Raw genomic sequence first — 21,245 nt, forward strand, 5'->3', positions numbered from 1 at the left:
GTCTCAGCATGCAACCCGGCGTGATGCTGCCACATCAATGCTACGCATCACTGCAGCGAAATTAAAGGGAATCTTTAGAAAATCTTAGAAATCTTGAATCACAGTAAAACAAAACAACGCATACAACTTTAGAACGACTTGTTTATTTGGAATAGAAACATTTGAAGTCACTTGTAGCTTTGCCTGAAACACAATCACCTCCAATTCCATGTATTTTTTCCTCCTTTCAGTCCTTTTTTTTTTTTTTTTTAAATAAATTAAAATGCTAAATTTTGCATGCAATACCGCATTAGCCGCATAAGTATTCATCTTCCACAAAAAAGAAAGATCAACACAAAAATCCCTCAGAAGTTCAGATGAAGCTGCTTGGAAAAGGGTGGTTGGAGAAGCCATAGCATGAAGCGATGTACACAGTTTGCGGTTGCATAGTACAGTACATGAAGTTCCTCATTTTAAAACAGCATGCCGTTTTTTGTATTGCACGTTACTGAAACTTTGTATTCTGAATCTTAACGTTGTCCCAAATGTCCCACATGGGTCTTGGTTACATCTCAGCACATGTACACAGCAAATAGCATCTCTCAGAGACATTATGTACATTTATTTGTTATAAAAATAATCGCCAGCAAATATTCATCTATTACTTTTCTACTGGAATAAATGTTTGCTCTTTTTTTTTTTTTTTTAATATCATCATTTTTTTTCTTAATTTACATTTTACCAAAGAAAATCCTCCCTATATGTTCAGTAATTTGTTACCTCAAGATTTAATCAGTAAAAATTCTTTTTCTTAGACAAAGTATGGCCACAGATAAAAGCAAAGCAAATGAAGTAAAGCAAAGCTTGGACTGATAGTTTTTTTTGTTTGTTTGTTTGTTTTTTGTTGGGATGTTATTTTGCTCTGGTCCATTCTATTAGTGAACATCAGCAAATATTTCTCATGACTTCTAGAGAGATGACAGGGGCGCTGGCCTGGAAATCCCTTCTGATTGTCTCAAGCAGCCTGGCTCAACATTGGTTGGTGTGATTTTCGATTGGTAAATGGCTCCCTGTCTGACCAACCAATGGAATTTGGATGCTATGGGGGCACGATGAGACAGCTGCTATCAACAGTATCATTGTTTTCATTCGGAGTTTCCAACAGTGTACAACAAATACATAAAAAGGAAAAAAAAATTGCCCTAAATTCACTTTTTGTGCTATACATGCGTTCCAAAATTGTTTTTTCCAGATCTATAAAAGTGATCCGTTACATATCATTTTGGACTTGTAAATATTTGCATTGATTGCTGCTTAAAATCAGGGAAAATTCAAGCATTTTGTCAGGTCAAGCTTCAGGATGTAAGGGAAGGAAAAGAAGGAGGAGTGGGGCATTCAGCCATCTAAACCTCTTATGAAAGTTTATCTAACTTGGGCTGGCAAATTAGCAGGACTTAAAACTGTGTCAGGCTGAAAAATTCTGAGACAGTCAAATATCTCTTATATAGGACATAATTATGTCATCTTTGTGAAGATTAAATCAGGACCTCTTTTATTTTTTTAACTAGAGAGATATTAAAAGATAACCCCTTTTTTACAAAGCTACTCCAGACCATCTAAAGTAGATTTTATCAATATTAAAAGCCTAAATTTGGGAAATCAGTATTCTATGAGCATTTTAAAGGTACAAACACTCAAATAAAATATGGATTTTTGGTAAAAATGTTGTCATTAAGTAGTGTAATTATTCTTTTTTGATAATTAATTCAGTTTGAAGGCTAACTTAGTCCCTGAATTACTTATTTTTTCCTAACTCTGCAACAATAATGTCATGGTGAACTGAGCTCATTTGAACTGTTTTTACATGCTTTATTCACAACGTGTGCAGCCGCTACACCACAGCTGGACAAACCTGAACTTCATTTTAAACCAATGAATTTACGCTTCATATGACATTAGAACGTGAAATTTCCTGACTTGTTAGTTTACATCTTCTAAGGGAGGGTGCTTCTCAGGTCAGATTTAGGTTATTTTTCATTTTCAGCCTTTACACAGCTGATAAACAAACGGATGAGAGAGACATGGCTGCCTCTAGGTTTGTTATGTTGTCTGGTCAGCTTTTTTTTACAGCTCCCTGAAAGCAGCAGCTACTACTTATCTTTCCTTCTTGTTTGAAGAAGTTTCTGATTATTTAAACTGTATTAGTCTTGAAAACACTTTGTATAGATCTGATAAAAAAGATTTTACCTTTTTAATTAGTCTGAATGTCTTAGCATGCTAAAAGACAGTTTCATACAGTACATGTGTCATCACTTATTTACCTTGAAAACACATTTAATTTGCAGCTCGTCTGCTGTGAGAAGGGGGACAAAACTTAGCCAGTTACCGGTTTGAGTGACTTTTTAAGTGATTTCTAAAGATTTAAACCACTTAAAGTGCACTTTCATCATCACATTTTTAAATTCTTACTAAATAAATACGTGTTAGCTGAGTTAATAGTAACTATACAATCAATTTAAATCTGAACCGATTTCAAACTCTCAGTATTTGGTCCTCTTCAGTTATTTGTATTGCCAATAAAGATTAGCCTCATCTTGCCTGTTGTCAAGATATCTTGTCAGACGGGTGGTCGTGAGGCCTCAGGTTTGTCCGTCACCCTTTCAGGTGATTTGCAACAAAATGTTTCTGTGGCAAACAGACAGACGACTAATTAAAGATAAACTCAGCAAAACATGTCTGAATTAGAAAATAGACAAATCCTTTAAAGAAATTCAACAATTACGTCATAATAACTGGATGACAGATGATCTTAAAACAATAAGATATGTACAGTAAATTATAAAAAGACTTTCAACATCATCAGCAACTGCAGCAGCTTCCTATTTTCATACAAAGCACCACAAGGTTCGGTAAACTCGGGCTGTATACGATGTTTTAGTGCACTTACTATACAACATAACCATGAACTCATAGAAACTCATAAGTAAGGTGGCTCAACTTCTACATCATGCAGTGTCATCTGATCAAACATGTACTGATTTCTAATACAACACCTGAAACCTCTGAGGTCGGGAAATATCATTCATCTGCAGTTTGGGATATTATTTTCTATTGTTTTCTTTTTAAAAATATTTTTTTTTTAGTTTGTTTTGCTTTTTTTTCTTATTATTTTAAGAGGTGCCCCACATTTCTACAAACATCAAGTTGAGTACAGCGGGGTTCTACTTTATGTTTGAAGGGAGCATGCTCTGCAGTCAGGACAACATGCCAGCTACACAGATGAACGTGATGCAACCAATCCTGTCATGTCGCATTCTTACCATTTTAATCCTCTAAAACCACCTCATAAATTTCGACAATGATTAACCAAAGGCATGATATTCTGGCAATCAACATCGGTATCTTTGAGAAACATCTACATGACTTTGATTTCAATGCAAATAAATACAAAACAACTTGGAGATGCTCTTTTACATCTATCAAACATACAAGCAAAACAAAACAACGGCTCCCAATCTGGTTATTTTACCGTAGATGTGGCAAAAATATCAGAACATCCCACTCTGACTGGCTGGTTTTAAACCAGCTGTCGAATCAGAAACATCAAACGCATCTCAAGTAATATTTTGCTATCGACAGACTCACAAGCAGTATTGCCTTCCCAAACAGTGTAGCTCAGATCTGATTCCAGCACCTATGAACATGAGGCTCTTCACTCGAATGAGATGCTAAAGCTATGCTACAGAAAAGCTGGCCTTGCTCAAAGTGACTTTCAAAACAGCAAAATAGTTTGGCAATGTGAAGCACCAGTTTTCAAAACTATCTGAAAACCAACCCAAAAACCCTACCGTGACCTGCTGATTCACAACTGGGTGATTTAGAAAAAATTGGACCTCTTTGCCTACACCTCATCACAGACACTCCAGTATGCTAAGTACAAAATATCACTTAAGTGGATGCGGAGCTTGGTCATCTATCAGCATGCAATAAGCTAAATGGTGAGAGGATTTATACACGGCCCAGGGTAGGGGCAGCAGCCTTCAGCAGTCTGTGTACAGCAGACTTCCCTCTGACCTGGTGCGATGCTCCAGGCACACAGAAGCTTGTACATCATCACCAACTGACCATTTTCCATAATTAGCTTGTTGACAGAGGCAACAAGCACAATTTGTGCTGCACATCTGCTGAGTATTGTGTTAGTACAATCCCAGAAGGTCCCAGAAACATACTTTAAAGTAATTAATTTTATAGTATTAGTTTATGTTGGCATCCTGAATCTCCTGACTCCTCATGCTGTCAGGAGTTGCCCTGACAGCTTGCTTAAAAAGAAATACCTGAAGATTATTCTGTTTGACTTCAAATAGAAAAATAGCCAGGTAGACTAAGAAAAAAAAAAGAAAAAAAGATACAATTTGGGACCATCTCGGCTCTTATGCAGCGTTTATTTTCAGTGGAATCTGGGTCATTAGGCCCTGGTGGTGATTGGAGTGGGCTCAGAGCCGGTGCCGGGAGTCATGGCTGTAGCTGCCCGGTGAACTACGATTGCGATGTGGCTTGTATGCATCCTGATAGGGGTCCTGGTAGTCCTGATAGGGGTCCTGCTGTTCCCGGCTATGCTGCGAGCCTGAGGACATGCGGTTGCGTCCCTTATGTGCTCGATCGTTGTGGTAATTTTCATCTGTTGTCATCAGGTTGCGTCGCTCGTTAGGGGTTGAATGGTCTCCTGTGTGGTTGCTCTGTCGCATTCTTTGGCTCTGCTAAAGAACACAGAGGACGTGGGTAAGGAACAGCAGCACAAGCGGAGTAGACATCAAAACCAAAATCCTTTCCCATAAAGTAGCCTGGGATAAGTGGATATATATACCTGCAGACCAGAGATGCTGGTGGGGTATGGGGTGAGCGTGGTGGGGCCCAGATTACGTCCCAGCAGAGGATTTAGAGGCGTCGCCATCGAGGTATGGGTTGCTTTCCAGTAGGCCTCGAGGTATTCAGCGAGGTGCTCACACGCATCTTCCAGCTGGTTCTCATCCAAAATGATGTCAAACATTTCCTGTTAGCAGCAGATAACAACAAGGACAGAAATTAAGTCCTTTTCGACATGAAGGCAAAAACATCTTTGGCTTTCATTTTTCTAAGTGCAAAAATCTATTTGTGATACATTTCTGGAGATAAAAAAAAAAGAATAAAAAATTTTGCCTTTGAGTATGCCACTTACTGGTGGACACTGGGCTAATTTGTCCGCTGCCACAAGTTGAACATTCAGGTGTTTGCTCTGGGACTTTCCTCTAGACTTGACTAACCTCTGCAGAACCTGGATGGCAGAGAGAGACATCACACAACCTTTGAACACAAACACAGACACTGTGGTTCATAGTGGATAAATAAGTTTTCCTGCAAAGATCTTACAACATTGTCAAACGTCTGTCAGAATAAATTATGTCCATCATAATAGCATCACATGTTTTTGTAGAATAGAGACATTTTCACATCAAAACAAACAACTAAATGCTGTTGTGTTGCAGTCTGGTCTCACTGGTTCAACCAGTAAGAGTTTCACTCCTGTCTGAACATTTGTTGTTGGTATTTAGAAGTTTAAACAAACTTTTATGCCTGCAAATAGAAATAACATTCATTCATTCCTCCTTCCTGTTTTATCTAAACAGCTGTTTTGCATGCTATAGGAGAGTGTAGTGTAAAAATGTGTTCAAGCGTCACCTGACTAGCATGTGACCATTCTAAAGAAATGAGCGGTTTCAGTTGAGGAAGGCAAAACTGTGAAATATTGTGCAAACATTCATCCACCCTCTGTGCAACAGATGTACTTTTTCATGCAAACGTGATAGGGTGCAGGCTAATCGGTGCAGATTTAAAGCCAAACTTGATTTCAGATGTTAAATCATAAATCCTTGTATGTTTAGAGACTTTAAAGTCCAGCACTTCATGCTAGCTGTGGAGTTGTGATGTGCTGCTTGAATCTTGGGGGCAAAATATCAACCGGTTACCTTTCAAAATATTTAGGTGCTGTTTCCGTTTCTTTTGGATTTTAGCTGTGGAAATCATATTACATTATTCAGGCTTTGTCCATGACACTCATAAAACAGAGTTTAAACTCATCCTGCTGCAGAGAAATGTTCTCCAAACATGTAGTACCTTTGGCGAGGAGACTTTAACATGGACAATGATGGGGGCCAGCGAGGTCTTGAGGAGCTGGGCTGGGTGGTTGATGGTGTCGGCGTCCAGTACCACCAGCTGAAGGGAGCGAGCTAGCTCAAAGATCCTTTCAATCTCACTTTGTACCTCAGCTGTGGTGACAAAATGTAATTGCAATAAAGAGCAGCACTTTTAAGCAATAATATACATTAGAAAATCAGCTCTAGCACATACAAAACCTCTGTAAGTTTTGGTGGTAACTGTGCAGTTTTCTCACCTAAGCTGGAGCGAGTGTTGGACCTTTCAATAATAGCCCGCTTACTGGGGTTGTTGAGGACCGACCTCTTGGCCAATGATATATCTGCTGTGACTCGTGTTATAGTTATCCTGAAAAAAGAGGCATATTGCTGAACAAGAAAACAAAATTGCTCAAATGTTTGCTTTAAGACGCTCTTTGGACAAAAAAAAACATTCAACATTGATGACCTCCACCAAGGCTATGAGCTTTGTTCAGTTTGCTTGTTGGTTAGAAAGATTAGTTAAGTTATGTGTGGATTTACATAAAGGTTTTTTACCAGACATGGTGAACAATGATCTGCTTTTGATCCCGATGTGGCTTCATTTCATTAAGTCTTGGCAGAGGTTTGTAATCTATGCTTGTTTTTGTTCGAACAGTGAGAGAATAAATGTTTCTGGATATTATTCAGGCTTATGCTGAAAACTAGTAAGGAGATGGAGATTTTCTCCAGCTTCATTTATCTACTCGACTAGTCTCTTTTTCTTACCTGCCATCAAATCTGTGCTTGAGGAAGTCAAATAGTGCTTTCTGCATCATGTCTGTTACCTACGTGAAAAAGACAAAATGTTTGCAGCAATTTTTATATCACTAGTCACAAAGGAAAGCTTGTATTCATGTTCATCTGTCAAATTAATAAATGGGCAAAATGTGCTCCTGGATATATGAACTGTTAAAGCAACAACAGCAACATCCTGGTAGTTTTTTTTGTTTTTGCATTTTGCAGGCAGAATCTGTCATAAACCCCTAAAAAAAGTAGGTGTGGTGAGGTAATGCCCCAGCAACCACAACCTTTCATTTTACAGTTATCTGTCTTTGTCTTATAACTAATGAAAAGTAATTTCATTGCTGTATATTTTTGGTAGCACACACAAATCTCATTGAGAATTTCCTAGCTAATTAAAAACTTACAGTTTATATTTGTTATAATTTTTAAGCTTTAGCTGCAGTTTCTATCTAGTTATTAATAGCAGAAGAATTTTCAAGGCTTTGACACATCATGTTTTGATTTATATTTATTGTTTGGATTGTTCCTTTAGCTCTCATTAAAGTGTCCAGCAGCGGAAAGCGGCTCAAATAATAAAAATTGTCTGTATACTACAGAATCTGTGCATAGCAAAACAACTGGGGTATTCTGTGCAGTCTTTGTGTGCAGAATATCTATGGAGAATAGCGGAGGCAGCAAGGTTGTTAAAAGGAGGATGCTCATCACAGGAAAGGCAAACTCTGCCAACTACTCAACATATTTCCATCTGACCTTTCAGTCTCCTCGTTAGTCTGCCTGAAACCGTGATGTTTTGTGGGAAATTACACACTGAAAATTAATCGCACTAACAGCGAGCTGTATTTGGGGACACAAGAGCGTCAAGGTTGATCTGCTTTCTGCAGTTGTGTCCTTTAAACATTGTTTAGACAGAAAAAAATACATCTTGATTTAACCATATGTACACCATCCTCACCTCGTAACCCTTGAGCGAGGGTCCCACCAGCACCACGGGCCTCATGGAGGGAACCACATCATATGGAGGAATGTGCTCCGTCTGTTAACACAAAGCAGCAGACTCATCACAATATGGACACAGACCCGAAACAAAACTTTACAGAACACTAAACACAACTGGCAGCTGTGATGGACTACAGTCACCTGACACCGACTCACAATCATGTATTAAATGAGAAGCATTTTGCCATGTCGAGCTATGTAGCAAATGATAAGTTTTATCATTTGCAAGATAGATAGATGGATATAGTTTTCTGTTGTACAAATTGCAGAATAGTCCATTAATAAAAAGCTGCAACAGTAACTGACTGAAGTGGAAACACCAGATATAATGTAGTGATGTAAACCAGTCCACTTAGAGATGACAAACAAAGGATAATTACATTCTTAGAAATATAAAAAGGTAATCATGTACTCGAATTTTCCTTTATTTAAAAAATTATACTTAATATCAGTTTTTTTATTAGTTGATAAATTAGGAAATTTGGAGCACTTCTTTGTACATCTCTAGTTTTTACTTGTAATTTCAAATAACCTGTATGGAATATTTTGCTATATTTAACTTTGAAAGTCTGCCTTAAGTGAGTTTTTTTCTAGTTACCATGGAGATATTTGGCTCACAGGCAGTTTAGTCAACATAATTTGTTATCTAAATTACACATCAACAAATTCCACTTAAAGAGGATGACTAAAAGATGCATCTGGAAGCTCCGAGAAAGGCTGTTAGTTTAGTTTTTAGTAACTGTTCCTGAGGTACAAAGTCGTAGTTCTTCATTTAGATGATCAACAGAATTTCAGATGGATTTATTTTCTCTGACAAGTTTTTAGACAAGTTCCCAAGTTCACATAAACAATTAAAAATAACATTTTGGAACTGCTCAGTTTGATGTTATGTATAGTAATACATAACAGAGAAAAGAAAAAAATAAATAAAACGGTGTGTGTTCAGTCAGAGGCTTCTTCAGGTCTGCTGGACAGAAGAGTACAGGAAGTCATTCTTGCCAGTAACCATCAACCTCTGGAACAAGAGCTTAAATGAATCAATTTCACTAATAAATATTTATATTCCTAAAAAAGAAACAAACAACAATACAACAATATTATAATTTCCCTTCAAGAATTAATTGTTTTTATTTTCACTTTTTCCCCCCATAATCTGTAAATAAATGCATGGCATTTAAATTATAACATTAAATAATCAGCTTTGGTTTAATTTTACAATGCAGTTAAAAAGACACAATAAGGTAAATAATTATCGATTATGAATGAGAGGCTAACTATGTTGATTATTTGTAAGACTACTGAACATTAAGCTTTGTTTTTCTTTTATTTGACTGTTTTTTTTTCTGATTTTATTTCAGATGTTTAATAAAATTGTTTGCGAACACACTTCCTCCACCTTAAGTTTAATTATTTGAGCTTTAAACCCCCATTTTCTTTTTTACAACACCACTGTAACATTAGCTAATTATATCTTCATATTAGCATAGGCACAAAGCTAGTGGCCCATCTTTTCTTTTAACTCTTAACTACAATCTACCTCCCCAAAATCTAAGAAAATGATATCTGAATGTACTTTGGTTTCTCAGGGTAATGATAATTTGTCTCAGTATGCTTCAGTCTGGCTGAAGTATTTTACAGCATGAGGCTGTAACTTCCTGACATTGCTGCTAGTTCTTGTTATTTTATGATGGTACCAACAAGAGTCGAATGGATGGTGAATTAGTGGGTTTTACTGTCACCAACTTACCACTTTCTGTTTCTGCTTTCCTGTAGGAGGGGAGAGAACACAGTAACAGTGTCATCAGTAGCTGCAACTACAGGAAACATCACCACAATATCTCAAAAACACTTGAACATGCTTCATTTATTTTACTTTTCATCTTTTTTTAATAACAAATGAAACCTAACAAGGATAAAAAAGAATAATAATTCTATCATCCTAAGGTCATATTCACAATATCACATGAGTGCAGTTCAGTGGGGGGGCTCATAGCCTTGTCGTTGGGTTCACACTTTGGTTAGCCCCAGTTTCAGAGCGCCTGCAGTCCTCAACTGGAGGAAGAGGAGGATCATGGGATAATGTACCAGCAATTCTATGCAGTGAACTTATACTCTATGTGGAGACATGGGAAGGCTTTAGAGTCTTTTACTATCTATGCTGCTGCTGTTCAGGAAGTTTGGCTCTAAGCTGGCAGGCTGGCTGCTAACAGCCCTCTCCCCCTCTCCAAAGTCCTCACCTGCTGAGGATATGAGTGGTCGGATAGAGGCAGAAACCTCATCCTCTACACTGGAAGAGGAGTTCCCTCCAGACTTACTGGAAAAGACAAGAGGGGATATACAGAAGAACAGACAGAAAACAAAGTGGCATTAATGCAGAAAAAAAATCATTCTTGAACCCTAAAAATCTGTTCAGAGCAGATCAAAGTTGACAATATTTAACAATACCCTTTTCCTCTTTTTATTTTTTAGCTTGCAAGGGTTTTACTATCACAAAGCAGCATTTTTCTAGTCCCAGAACACAATCTAATCACATTTACCAAGAAAAGACTACTCCAGAATACAGATAAAAAAAAGAAAAATTATGAAAAAACCTGTAGCTTAAATCAACTATGCTATAGTTGATTAGAGCTATGATACACTGACTCATAGGTAGGGTAAATAATGAGCACTGTTTTCACTTCAGTCTGCTGGAGGCAGAAACAGTTGTACATCTTACTCATCATACCATCCACTCAATTATCATTTAACAAATCTACTCATATATACTTACTTACATACTTATATCTAAATAGATTTAATAAGCATAAACCTGGCAGGAATAAAATGGCAGTAGACAGTGATGAAAATGTAAATTAATCATATTAAAAATAGATAAAAACCAAAATATATGGAGCTTATATTTGATAAAGACTATTTTAAATTATATTTAAACCACATTTACATTGCATGTCATATATATCTACATAATCTCAATATGACACGATAACAGATGCTCTAGTTTTCAGAATTCAGTCACACATTTTTACAATTTAAGTTCCTGGAGTTTGCTTGGAGTTGGTAAAAGATTCAAGATTATTAGGCTTTGAATAAATGTTATCCTGCATAGTGTGTGTGCATTTGTGGCTGATACCTGCACTGAGCAGCACACACACACATTAAGTCAGTTAATCCAGATACGAGATATTTTCATTGTGATCATTTAAAGTTAGTTTAATGTAAGTTAACTCAAAACTGAATAGATCAACTAAGGACAGTACTGATGTCAATGACAGAACCTCAGTCAGTAACTTTGTCCTCAAATACAGAGGAAACCTGAAAGTGGAGGACAAAAGATGAGGAGTCAGGCTGAATGAATGAATGAAATCAGAAAGCGATGTCCTTAAAAAATAAAAAGCAGCAAAGACCTGACACAGCTTGATTGCTGAAACCTCATCTGAAATGGTCCCTATGACTTGATGGCTGTCCAGAAGCCATTCTCAATGAAGGGAAACGGGGAGGAAAAGGCTGAGGTATGCCAAATGACTCAAGAACTGGACTGAAAATCAGCAGGAACAGCTTTGATGGAGTGATGCCTCCTTCCCAGAGAACAGACCTCAACATTACTGAAGCAGAGTTGGATCATCTTGACAGAAAACAGAACAAAAGGCAAAAACATCCAAAGAAGAGCTTTGAAATGCCTGGAGAACTATTCCCGAAGACTACTTAAAGAAATTACACGAAATATGTCTAAGAGTACTCGTGGTTAATGGGGTTGTTGTGTCTCTCCTCATCTGCGAGGCTTGGTGACTAAAAGCCACCATAGTAAGAGGAGCACTGAAGCACTGCAGTCTAGTAACATTAGTATTAACCTCCATGGCAAGGCTTGAGGAGGTGCAAGAAAGTTAATAGCACAAACTCTAGATGACAGAACATTCAAGACTCATTATACACACAAGAAAACTAGTCAGGGCGATAGGTGTGCTAATTACAGCTCTGAAAGCGTTTGGTACAGTCAGTGTGAGTAGAAGGAATAAGGTAAAGAGGTATGAGTCACTGGCAGACTTGGGTCAAAGCAGGCTTCGAAAGAAATTATTGAGCTACACGTCATAGTTAAAGGCATTATAAACAGTTTAAAAGAGGAGTTATCGGACAGCATCTATGTTATTGGATTAGTTGAAAGTTAACACTTTAGGCTGACACATATTGTCTTTGTGCTCAAGTTGTTATCTATTTCCTAAGTCAGTCATCTACTTTAATAAAACCCTATATCAATAAAATCTAGGTCTCAAATTAATATCATAAAGCATCACCTGCTTTAGAGTTAAGACCAAACACACACCCAAAGAAAAAAGTTATAAAAATGTGATATATAAAAACCTACCCATACTGCTCTAATTACTACTTTTGAAAATTTGGAGAAATTATCTCCAAATTTTTTTGTTTAATTTGATGAAAAACCATAACCAATCCAAAATATTTTGCTTTCTTTAAAACAAAGAAAACCAACAGGTTTAAATCATCATTTTGCTTGAAATTATAACTGAAATTATAATTAAAAAAAAAGCCACAATTTTATCTACAACACTTTTTAACATTAATCTCAGCTATTTTTATTGTACTATTTATAACTAACACAATAAATCAAAATAAACCCCCCACTAAAATTTATCATGGCCTCATTAAATGATGAGTTTGGTAAACATGACTATTTTCTGGATAATAGCATTTAACACACCGCCTACAGATTTGAGCAAAGCTTCTTGGCTTTGTTGATTTTCTGATTTTTTTTTTTTTTTTTCCAAAAAAGCTGCCAAAAATAAATTTAATGAAAGGAAATCGAAGTGTCTGTTATGTGACTTTCTATGATCAGTGTGTGAAATAAACAGTGAGACGAGAGTTTTTCTGACACTTACCCTTGGACTCGTCCTCTCTTTTGCTCCTGTTGGAGCCGGATGTTCTCGAGCTTCAGAGGACTGGGAATAAAACCGATCTCGCATCCCTCTTTCACTAACCGACCGATCCACCAGTCATTGTTGAATTTCTGAACATAAAAAATAATAATAAAAAAAACACACAAACTGAGATCTCCAAATTTGCAGCAACAAACATTTAAATGTTGTGTACATACGATCATATTTAATGTTTAAGTACACATGTACCTCCTTTATGTGGAGAAAGTCCTTGGCATCAAAGGAGATGGCTGTGGCTGGAACTGGAACATCCTCATCCAGTGCACCACAGTAACTGACATTGGTCCTTACAGCAAAAGCCACCGGTTTAGTCTGGAGGGAAGAAACTTAGTGAGTAACACATATAATACCAATATAAAACTCTATTTTAATGTTCTTTTATTAAAAACTATGAACATAATATATAAGTTATTTAAATGTATATGTGGTTGGTTTTAATCAGGCTGTGCCACAGGTTTATTGCCTTGGCTCTTTCCAGTTGAACGGCAGCCTGTTGCTCCCTTTCCTGACGGCTCTGTCCCGGTCCTTGGCTCTGGCTTGGGCTCTGGCTCTGGACCTGGGCTTGCACCTCCCGCTCCTCCTCCAGAGATACATCTGAATCTGATGGTCTGCTAGTATAAGAATCAGCTGAGCCCTAAAAACAAAAATAACACTGTGGGTTATTGATACAGTCCAGGCTGGAGACATGACAAGTAGTTTGAACATCAAAGTTTGAAACAATGAGAAAAAGACCTCTGAACTACAAACGCTTTAGTGTTGCTGTTAAAAGTGAGGACAGATGCAGCTGAATAACTTAAACTGCCCAGAGGTTCATACAGTCACATGGTTCTACACAACCCTTTTAAAAAAAGCAAGGGCATACTATAACATAGACATAACAAGGTTAAAAACCCTTATGGGATCATTTACTGAGGTTTTGGGATTTACATCTATTTCCAGACTGCCAAGTCCAGAGTGGTGGCTTGGCATTCTGAATGCAGAAGAGGTGAATAAGTGATGGAGAAAAGAGCCGACTGCCAGGAGCATCTCAGACAAAAAGGAATTTTCAGCCCTCTGCTGTCAGCATTTTGTGTGATCAGACGCTTATTCATTACATATTCTGGATAATGATGAGTACAGTGGCTGCTCCCAGAAAGAGGAAGGCAGATTTAGCTTTTTTATTTATTTGTTTTTTTTTTTGTTTCAGTCTTCTTTGAGTTATTTAAAGCAATCATTCTATACGATCATGACTAGTGGGCTTGAGTTGCTTTGCTTTAAATTCCTTTAATTTCAACACTGTTTTGTTTTTCTTGGTTTTTTTTTGTTTTTTTTTTGCTGGGACATGCTTGGATCAAGTGCTTCCCTCTGCTGTTTTAATCTAAACAATCAGCCACTAATGATGATTCAATTAAGAAGGGCCATTAGTTACGAGATGATCAATCAAGTTAGTCATCACAGCTAAGCACTTTTCCATTTCTTTTACAGCAAGCAAGCGCCAGCAAAGCCTGACTTCAGCACACTGCTCATCTGGACTGTGCATCCCATCTCGGAGACTTGCTGGGCATATGCAGGATTTCCAAGTTTCTGCTTGCTGTTCAAGATTTTTCACTTCTGTTAAAATTGTTAGTCTTGCAGATCTCACACATCTGTTCAGTTTAAGTGCGATTAAATTGTATAATGTGATCAGTGGCTCTGGAGGTGATCTCAGCTTGAGCTTTGAGACTTCAAAATTAGAAAATAAAGCCTGAAGTATATTATTTTTTTAAGATACATGCAAACACCAGATCGGGAGGGCCTAGAAAGATGCAAATAAGTTGCATTATCTCATGTAAGCAGTCTTTCTGGACACCCACAAATACACAAACTATGTTCACATCTATTGTGTGTAAATGCAGTTAATCAAATTTATGTATTTCACCATACTTTGAACATTTAGAAGTCATCATGTCATAAATAAATCTGTGTAAAAGCTTTGAGGGTGCATTGTGGCATCTGTAGCATGAAGTATTATCCAATGGAGTAGCTTCAGCATGTGACTCATCAACATCAGAATTCACTTAATGACATCACGTTGCATGTTCCTCCGAGCCTCGTCAGAGTCTGTACACCACGCAGTCGCAGGGCCGGATGAGGAATACTCAGCTGGGTATTTGCAAGAAAGTGATAAATGCTACAAAATGTGACACATGCTTTGCCATTTTAGTGACGGCCTTAAGGGGAGATCTTGGTTATTTTCATCTTTAAATTTCCTTTGTGAATCAAATCTTGGTTCATCTCTGTGAGGTGCAGAGTGCATCGAAGACTAAATGGCTCCTCCTGGCTCTGGTGGGTTCCTGACGACTATTCTTTCAGCCTTCCAGGCAGATTGCAGCCACATATACAACACACATGCAAATAAAAGGCAAAACTGATTCAGAATCGTGTGAATGTCACACATCAGAAGCCATCCACCTAATGTACACCCACCCCCCCCTTTACAAACCCACCCAACCCCCTTCCAGTCATAGCCCTGGATCCCGCTACGCTGTACCGTTGGCTTACCCATCAAAGGCCTCTTATGCATATGTGTGTGTATATGTGTGTCTGGTGTGCGTGTGCCGTTAGCTACTTCAATAAATACACAGCAAAAGAGCACAAAAGCAGATTCACACAGTCAACCACACACTCACCGCCTCCGAGTCTTCAAATCCATGCAGGTACAAATTGTCATACATGGAGGTTTGATATTCCAACAAGCACCTCTAGAAGAATGAGGAGGAAAAAAAAAAGAAAAAGAGAGAGTGGAGGCGGAGGAGAAAGGAGGGGGCACCAGAGGAAAAAAAAAAAGGACAGATGGGGGGGATGACGACAATCCTTTCTCTCCACAGCAGAAAACAATATTTTTAAAAAAAAATGTATCTCTCCGTCCCGTTGGATCACGCCTGGTCCTCCGGAGGCACGTTGCTAGATGGATGCAGCTTCTCCCAGATCCCGGAGTGCTGCTGGCTGCCTCACATTATAGGATGGAGATGCTCTCCCTGGAGGTAGCCCAATCCTGGCATTTCATTTTTATTCAGCTTCCACGCGCACAAAACCCACACAGACACAGTGAGAGCAGCAGAGGCAGCAGCAGCAGAAGAAGAGCAGTGGAACCTTCCTCAATATCCAAGCCTGATGACAGCGCTAGTGTGCAAGGAGCTGATTGGCTGGCTGGCTGTCCACTCAGCCCGGATGAACGCTCAGGGCTTTTTTTTTTTTTTTTTTTTTTCCCCCAGTGCAGTGAGGTAGAAGAAATCGGGGGAGGGGGATGAAGGTGTAAAAGAGGGTAGCATCGTCCTCAATGTTTCCATTACCTTTCATCCTCAATCTGCTTATCTATTCTCCACGGAGCAGAAAATTTAATTAGATTTAGATCGAATAATACAGAGTGGCACACTGAATGTGTGAATATGATTAATGCATTTAAAAGGAAGAGTATTTCATTTCCTATTAAGAATAAAACAAAAATAAATACAGATATATTGAGATCACAAAGCAGACTTTTGTTCTGTATTTGGGCACTTTTTAAAATTTGATATTAGTATTCAGTTATAATTTTGGAAATTGCTGAAAGGAGGACGAGGGGATAAGAAAAAAAATCCTGAAAAGAGGGCTTCTTCATGCTGGTTGGAATGCAATCTAATATGAGAGAGTCTCAGCTGTTTAAATATTTTGATATTAAAGTGCTTTTGGGTTTTGGACTCTAAACTCTAAAAAATTAATGTATAATTTTTTTAAGAGTTATTTCTCATACCATATTAAAAATTTGAATTTGGCATTATCTCAGTAAGAGAAGCTGATTCTGGTCACAGCTGTGAACATGAGCCACCAAAAACCACTTTATCTACTTATTTATGAAGATTCTGACAGTTTTCAGGCCTTACATTTGGAGGATGACCCATTTAATATATCACACATTTAACCAGTTGGTGGCGGTGGAGGGGTTGGCTCAAAATGTTCAGGAACAACTGATTTAAAACAACATAGATGTAGCTCTACACCCTTCTCTAAAGTGAAATGTGCAGAACTGTGAATATTAAACTGCCTCTTTCTACCCCCACTCATCAGATTGCAGCTGCACACTCGACTCAGCTCAAACACTCTTGACTCTCCAGCTTGACTATATTAGCAAACAGCTAATAATGGCAACTTATGTTAGATGAGTCTTGTTTCTGATCACCAGAGCGCTGATCAGCCCAAAGATCTGCTTTATTATTAATTTGTTATGTATTCAACCATGTTCATTTGAGATTATCTTAGCATTTTTCCAAAATGGAAATTAGAGTGACTGATTTATTAGTGTGTAATCCACATTAACCTCTCACCTCTGAATTTTAAAGTCTAATTACAGTTTTTCTCAGCTGCTAAAACACTAAACCCTGTTCTCTGAAGCAAATTCTCAGAGCTCTAAACTCTTCTCTAAATTAAACACTCCTCAAACACTGTTCAAGTACTTAGACACAACTTGCAAAACTCATCTGCTCTTTTTTGTAAAACCTTAAACACATTCTTAGTCTCTAAACACTTTTCACACTGTGCTGCAAAACTGTAAATGCAGACCACAAAATGTGAATACAACTACTAATTTTTTTTTTTTAATCTATTTTTAAAGTAACTGGCCAGGCCCTTACAATGAATATTTTACATGCCCTGGATGCTGTGTCCTAAATTATTTTATGCAGTGTCTAATAAATTTTGGATTTGTTTTTAAGGTTTGAGAAAAAGGGCAGACATTTCAAGGAATATCGTTTAGAAAATGTGAAAATTGTAACTAATAAACTACTTTAATAACTAATATCGGCTCATACCTGACAGTGTCAATACTTGGAGACACTTAAAATTAACAACCTGTCAAAAATAGCTAGTAGTTTAATTACCACCTGCTGCATGCATTTAAACATTTAAAAATAAAAAGAAACAATCTGCTTAACAACTTTTCAACCTTCACTCCAGCAGCAACACATTTGAGTATTAATAACTGTTAGTACCGTCGTATTTAAGAGTACAAGGTTTTGTATATTGCAAATTTTGTACAGTGTCACAACGATGAGAAGATTCTGTGTAGGGCCTGAGCAGCAGAAATAAAGCAGCTGAAAAATTAACAAAAGCAACACAACACCACCTCCTCGCCATGGATGGAAAATTTGCAAAATGACAATGTTTCAGTCCGACTCAAATCTTCATGTGGTCACATTTTGAAAAAAGGCAGCCGATCCTGTGTTGGCATTTTATGCAACCAATAATAAACTAGCTTCATGTTGGTAGCCAAAGCCCTCAGAGTGATACTAAACACATTGGAAATTGCACAACATATAGAATATTTACAATACACAATAAAAAAAACGTCTCCTTTAGTCATGCTGAACATATGTTTCAGATGTCAAAACATGGCTTAATCGTGCTTTGTTTCATCTGTAAGAGGTTGAATTCTCGTGTACTCTGCAAACTTTTACCAGCAGCTGTATGTCGCCCCCTGCAGTCTGTGATGATGTGTGCAACATCAAACTAGAGTCAGCAATGCAACTGCAAAACATCCATGCTGCAGCACTAACAAACTCCACAAGATGACTTCAAGGTTAAAAAATTAAGAAAAAAAAATGTTCTAATTTAGTATATTATGCATAAAATAATCCTGAAAGCAGACTGGAGCTTAGAGCTGTCATGATGAACACATGAAAATGAACTCCTTTCAGTAGAAAAGGCCACAGTGAACAATAGTGTTTACTTATTTAGGCTACAATTTATTATTTAAGAAAATAAAGGTCAATTTAACATCCCCAGCATTCAATGCATCATCATAATAATACATTTTAATAAGTTATGTAGTTATTTGCTTTAAAAATCTGTATTAAACATGTGGGAATGTCTATGTTGAGCCCATTTCCAAACAGCCACAGCCTCCTATTTTTATATGCAAGGCTTTCCCACGGCTGCTTAGTACCTGTCTGAGGATGAAGCTGGTGGAGGTGGTGCTTCCATCTGACCTCTTGAGACGGCTCCTCCTGGAATAAGTCCCTCGGTTCACCTGTGTGAAAAAAAAGCAAGATTTTAGCCTACTCAACTTTTTTTTTTTACCAAATCAGGCTAACATAAACACGTCAGACAGCTGGAAAATGCTCTTTTCCTAAACAGCTCACATGACATAATCAGGGCAACTTACCAGCAGAAAGTAAGCAGACAGTAGCAGCTGCAGCAACCGTATGATGTGTACAGGGAACACAAACAAATAAGACGTCTACTCTAGGTTTTTATGTTTCTCTTGCAAAGTTACTTTTCTTATCTCTGGACATCTTTCCCCCAAAAAGATCTAAATATACCAACAGAGCTCATCTCCAGAGAGCTAAATTAATTATCTGCCAGTTATTCGCCCCATTTTTGTTCAAGTCTCCAGAGTTAATGACAATGTCACTGTTAAAAAGTCAGAACCTACTTCCCTGAATTTACAAAACAGGGCCATTAATCTGGGTCACCATCTTTCTTCTGCTTCTCAAGTCAAGCAAGCAGCAAAAAACCAAGAAGTGATATGAAGGACCCAGTCTGTTACTATTTGACTACCCTCCAATAATCAGTTATGTTAGGAAGGAAAAGTACTAGTTTATTATATATACAGAGGAGCTCAAAAAGGTTGTAATTTTAACACGTTATAGCCCCAGTAGGTGGGGAGTCTCATTTACTCAACTGCTGGAAAAATAAGCGCATATTTAAAAAAAAATGAAATGACAGAAACTGCATGATTTAGTGTGAAACATAGTAGGACTTCATTAGCGAGTGTTAAATTCAAAGATTATTTTATGACTAACATGCATTTTCTAAAGTCAAAATGCTTCATTACAGTCATTTATAAATTATTTCATGATATAATTTACTCAAAAATTAACAGATTGCATGACTGCACACTTTAGTCTGCATGTGCAAGAAGCTAAGTCAATAACACAATAAGACAAACAGTAAAGACTTATCCAAACTCCCTAGAGTCTAATTGAAATAAATACTTATGGAAACAAAATTACCTTAAATGACTTACTTACTTTTAGGTGGTTTCTTTAGAAATATTTCACTTAATCTTATTAATGTTTCTGCTTTCAAACATAATGTCATTTATGAAACTTGGCCTTTAGTGGCTAAACTGCAACTGTAATGCTTATTACAAGCAAACCTGCTAGAGAAAGGTGAGACTTGACCACCTTTATCTTTAACAACCAGGTAAAACTATATTAGAAGTGTTGCTGTAGCTATTTTTGTCTGACCAGCTTGGAGTGACCTATTGAATCTTTGGCTTATAATAACTCCTATATAAATTACACAAATAAATTAAATTCTTGGGTAAAAATGTAAAAAGCAAACTGTTTTCAGAAATTCATGCTTTTTTGATGTACCTGCTGGTCAAAGTAAGCTGACCTACCTGAAAAATGGGCGCTTGGATCCCCTCGCCTATCTTGTTCCGTATGTAGATGTGTCGGGACATTTCTGCCAGGACATCGGTCCAGAGGGCTGGCTGTTCCGGTCCAGCCCAGCGAAGGGGTGGCGGGTTCCGGGCTGCGTGCTCCAGCTTCACGCCACACAGAAGAACATGAGCGCTCCCGAGCCGATGCTTTCTCAACTGTGTCCGCCACGAGACAGGTGTTCCCGTTGGTTTCTGCTGCGCGCGCCGGGAGGTACGTCAGACACACTGCTGCCGTCTGCGCCACTCAAAACCAGATGCGTCCCGTTGATGGACGGAACTATTTTAAAAACAGAGGAGGGGTTCTCACCCTTTGAGTCCCTCCGGGAATTAGCTAATTTAGTTTAAGCAATGAGGTATTTTAGGCTCAAATCAGCTACAAGGAAAAGATTTCTACAGTTTAAAATGAGAAAAATAAACCAATAAAACTAAAATTTTACGCCTAATATCAGGCTTCAACCACTGTCCTTGCCTTATTAAAGTGTTTGTTGTGAGGCCTAAAGTTAGTTATTTATTTATAAAAGCTATAAGACATGTAACATTATATTGTAAATAACAAAGATGGGCTTAAAGAATTAAGTCTAAAATGTTTTACTCTCTCTTTCAGTCGTACAGCATGCTTGTCTTGCCAGATTAAAAGAAAAATGACATTGAAGATTTGGCATAGCATTAAGGTACTTGACATTATCCCCAGTTTTTCAACCAAAGTTAGTTTCTTCTTCAAGCCAAATAAAACTGTTTTACGACTTCTCTCCTTTACAAAGTCTTATCATTTAATTCCTAAGTGTGGTCCATGATGGTCTTCAACATGTTGGTCATAAAGCTGCTGTGTCCCACCCACATGGATGACTTGCAGAATCCATTCTACTGCTTACCTATGCAGATATTCTTGTGCCTTTGGTTGACATGCAAAGCATCATATTAGATCTA

At 37.7% G+C, this 21,245-nt stretch overlaps 1 protein-coding gene across 3 annotated transcripts; it reads right to left on the reverse strand.

Moving 5' to 3' along the window:
- Positions 1-1,915: 1,915 nt before the first annotated feature.
- On the reverse strand, positions 1,916-20,512 carry LOC121635706 (voltage-dependent L-type calcium channel subunit beta-4-like). 3 transcript variants are annotated; one of them, XM_041979009.1, is made up of 14 exons: positions 20,277-20,512; positions 18,816-18,899; positions 13,341-13,511; positions 13,067-13,189; positions 12,821-12,948; positions 10,166-10,242; positions 9,676-9,695; positions 7,885-7,965; positions 6,915-6,973; positions 6,407-6,516; positions 6,130-6,281; positions 5,195-5,290; positions 4,844-5,029; positions 1,916-4,736 (listed from the first exon to the last, which is right to left on the reverse strand). In XM_041979009.1, the coding sequence occupies exons 1-14, from the start codon at positions 20,337-20,339 to the stop codon at positions 4,473-4,475; spliced, it is 1,614 nt and encodes a 537-aa protein (XP_041834943.1). In that variant the 5' UTR covers positions 20,340-20,512; the 3' UTR covers positions 1,916-4,472. The 3 variants fall into 3 exon arrangements, with proteins under 3 accessions (XP_041834943.1, XP_041834944.1, XP_041834945.1); XM_041979010.1 differs by lacking the exon at positions 10,166-10,242 and having other exon boundaries at positions 9,676-9,694; XM_041979011.1 differs by lacking the exons at positions 18,816-18,899; positions 20,277-20,512 and adding an exon at positions 15,526-15,939.
- Positions 20,513-21,245: the final 733 nt, after the last annotated feature.

This window comes from Melanotaenia boesemani, chromosome 24 (genome assembly GCF_017639745.1).
Source record: "Melanotaenia boesemani isolate fMelBoe1 chromosome 24, fMelBoe1.pri, whole genome shotgun sequence".
NCBI lineage: Eukaryota > Metazoa > Chordata > Actinopteri > Atheriniformes > Melanotaeniidae > Melanotaenia > Melanotaenia boesemani.

Excerpts from the sequence above, each read along its gene's own strand:
- LOC121635706 (XM_041979009.1), bottom strand. The coding sequence starts at position 20,339 with ATGTCCCGACACATCTACATACGGAACAAGATAGGCGAGGGGATCCAA. Across the intron at positions 6,517-6,914 it reads AAGCACAGATTTGATGGCAG|GATAACTATAACACGAGTCA; the intron begins GTAAGAAAAAGA and ends CTCTTTTTTCAG. Across the intron at positions 5,030-5,194 it reads AATTAGCCCAGTGTCCACCA|GAAATGTTTGACATCATTTT; the intron begins GTAAGTGGCATA and ends TGCTGCTAACAG.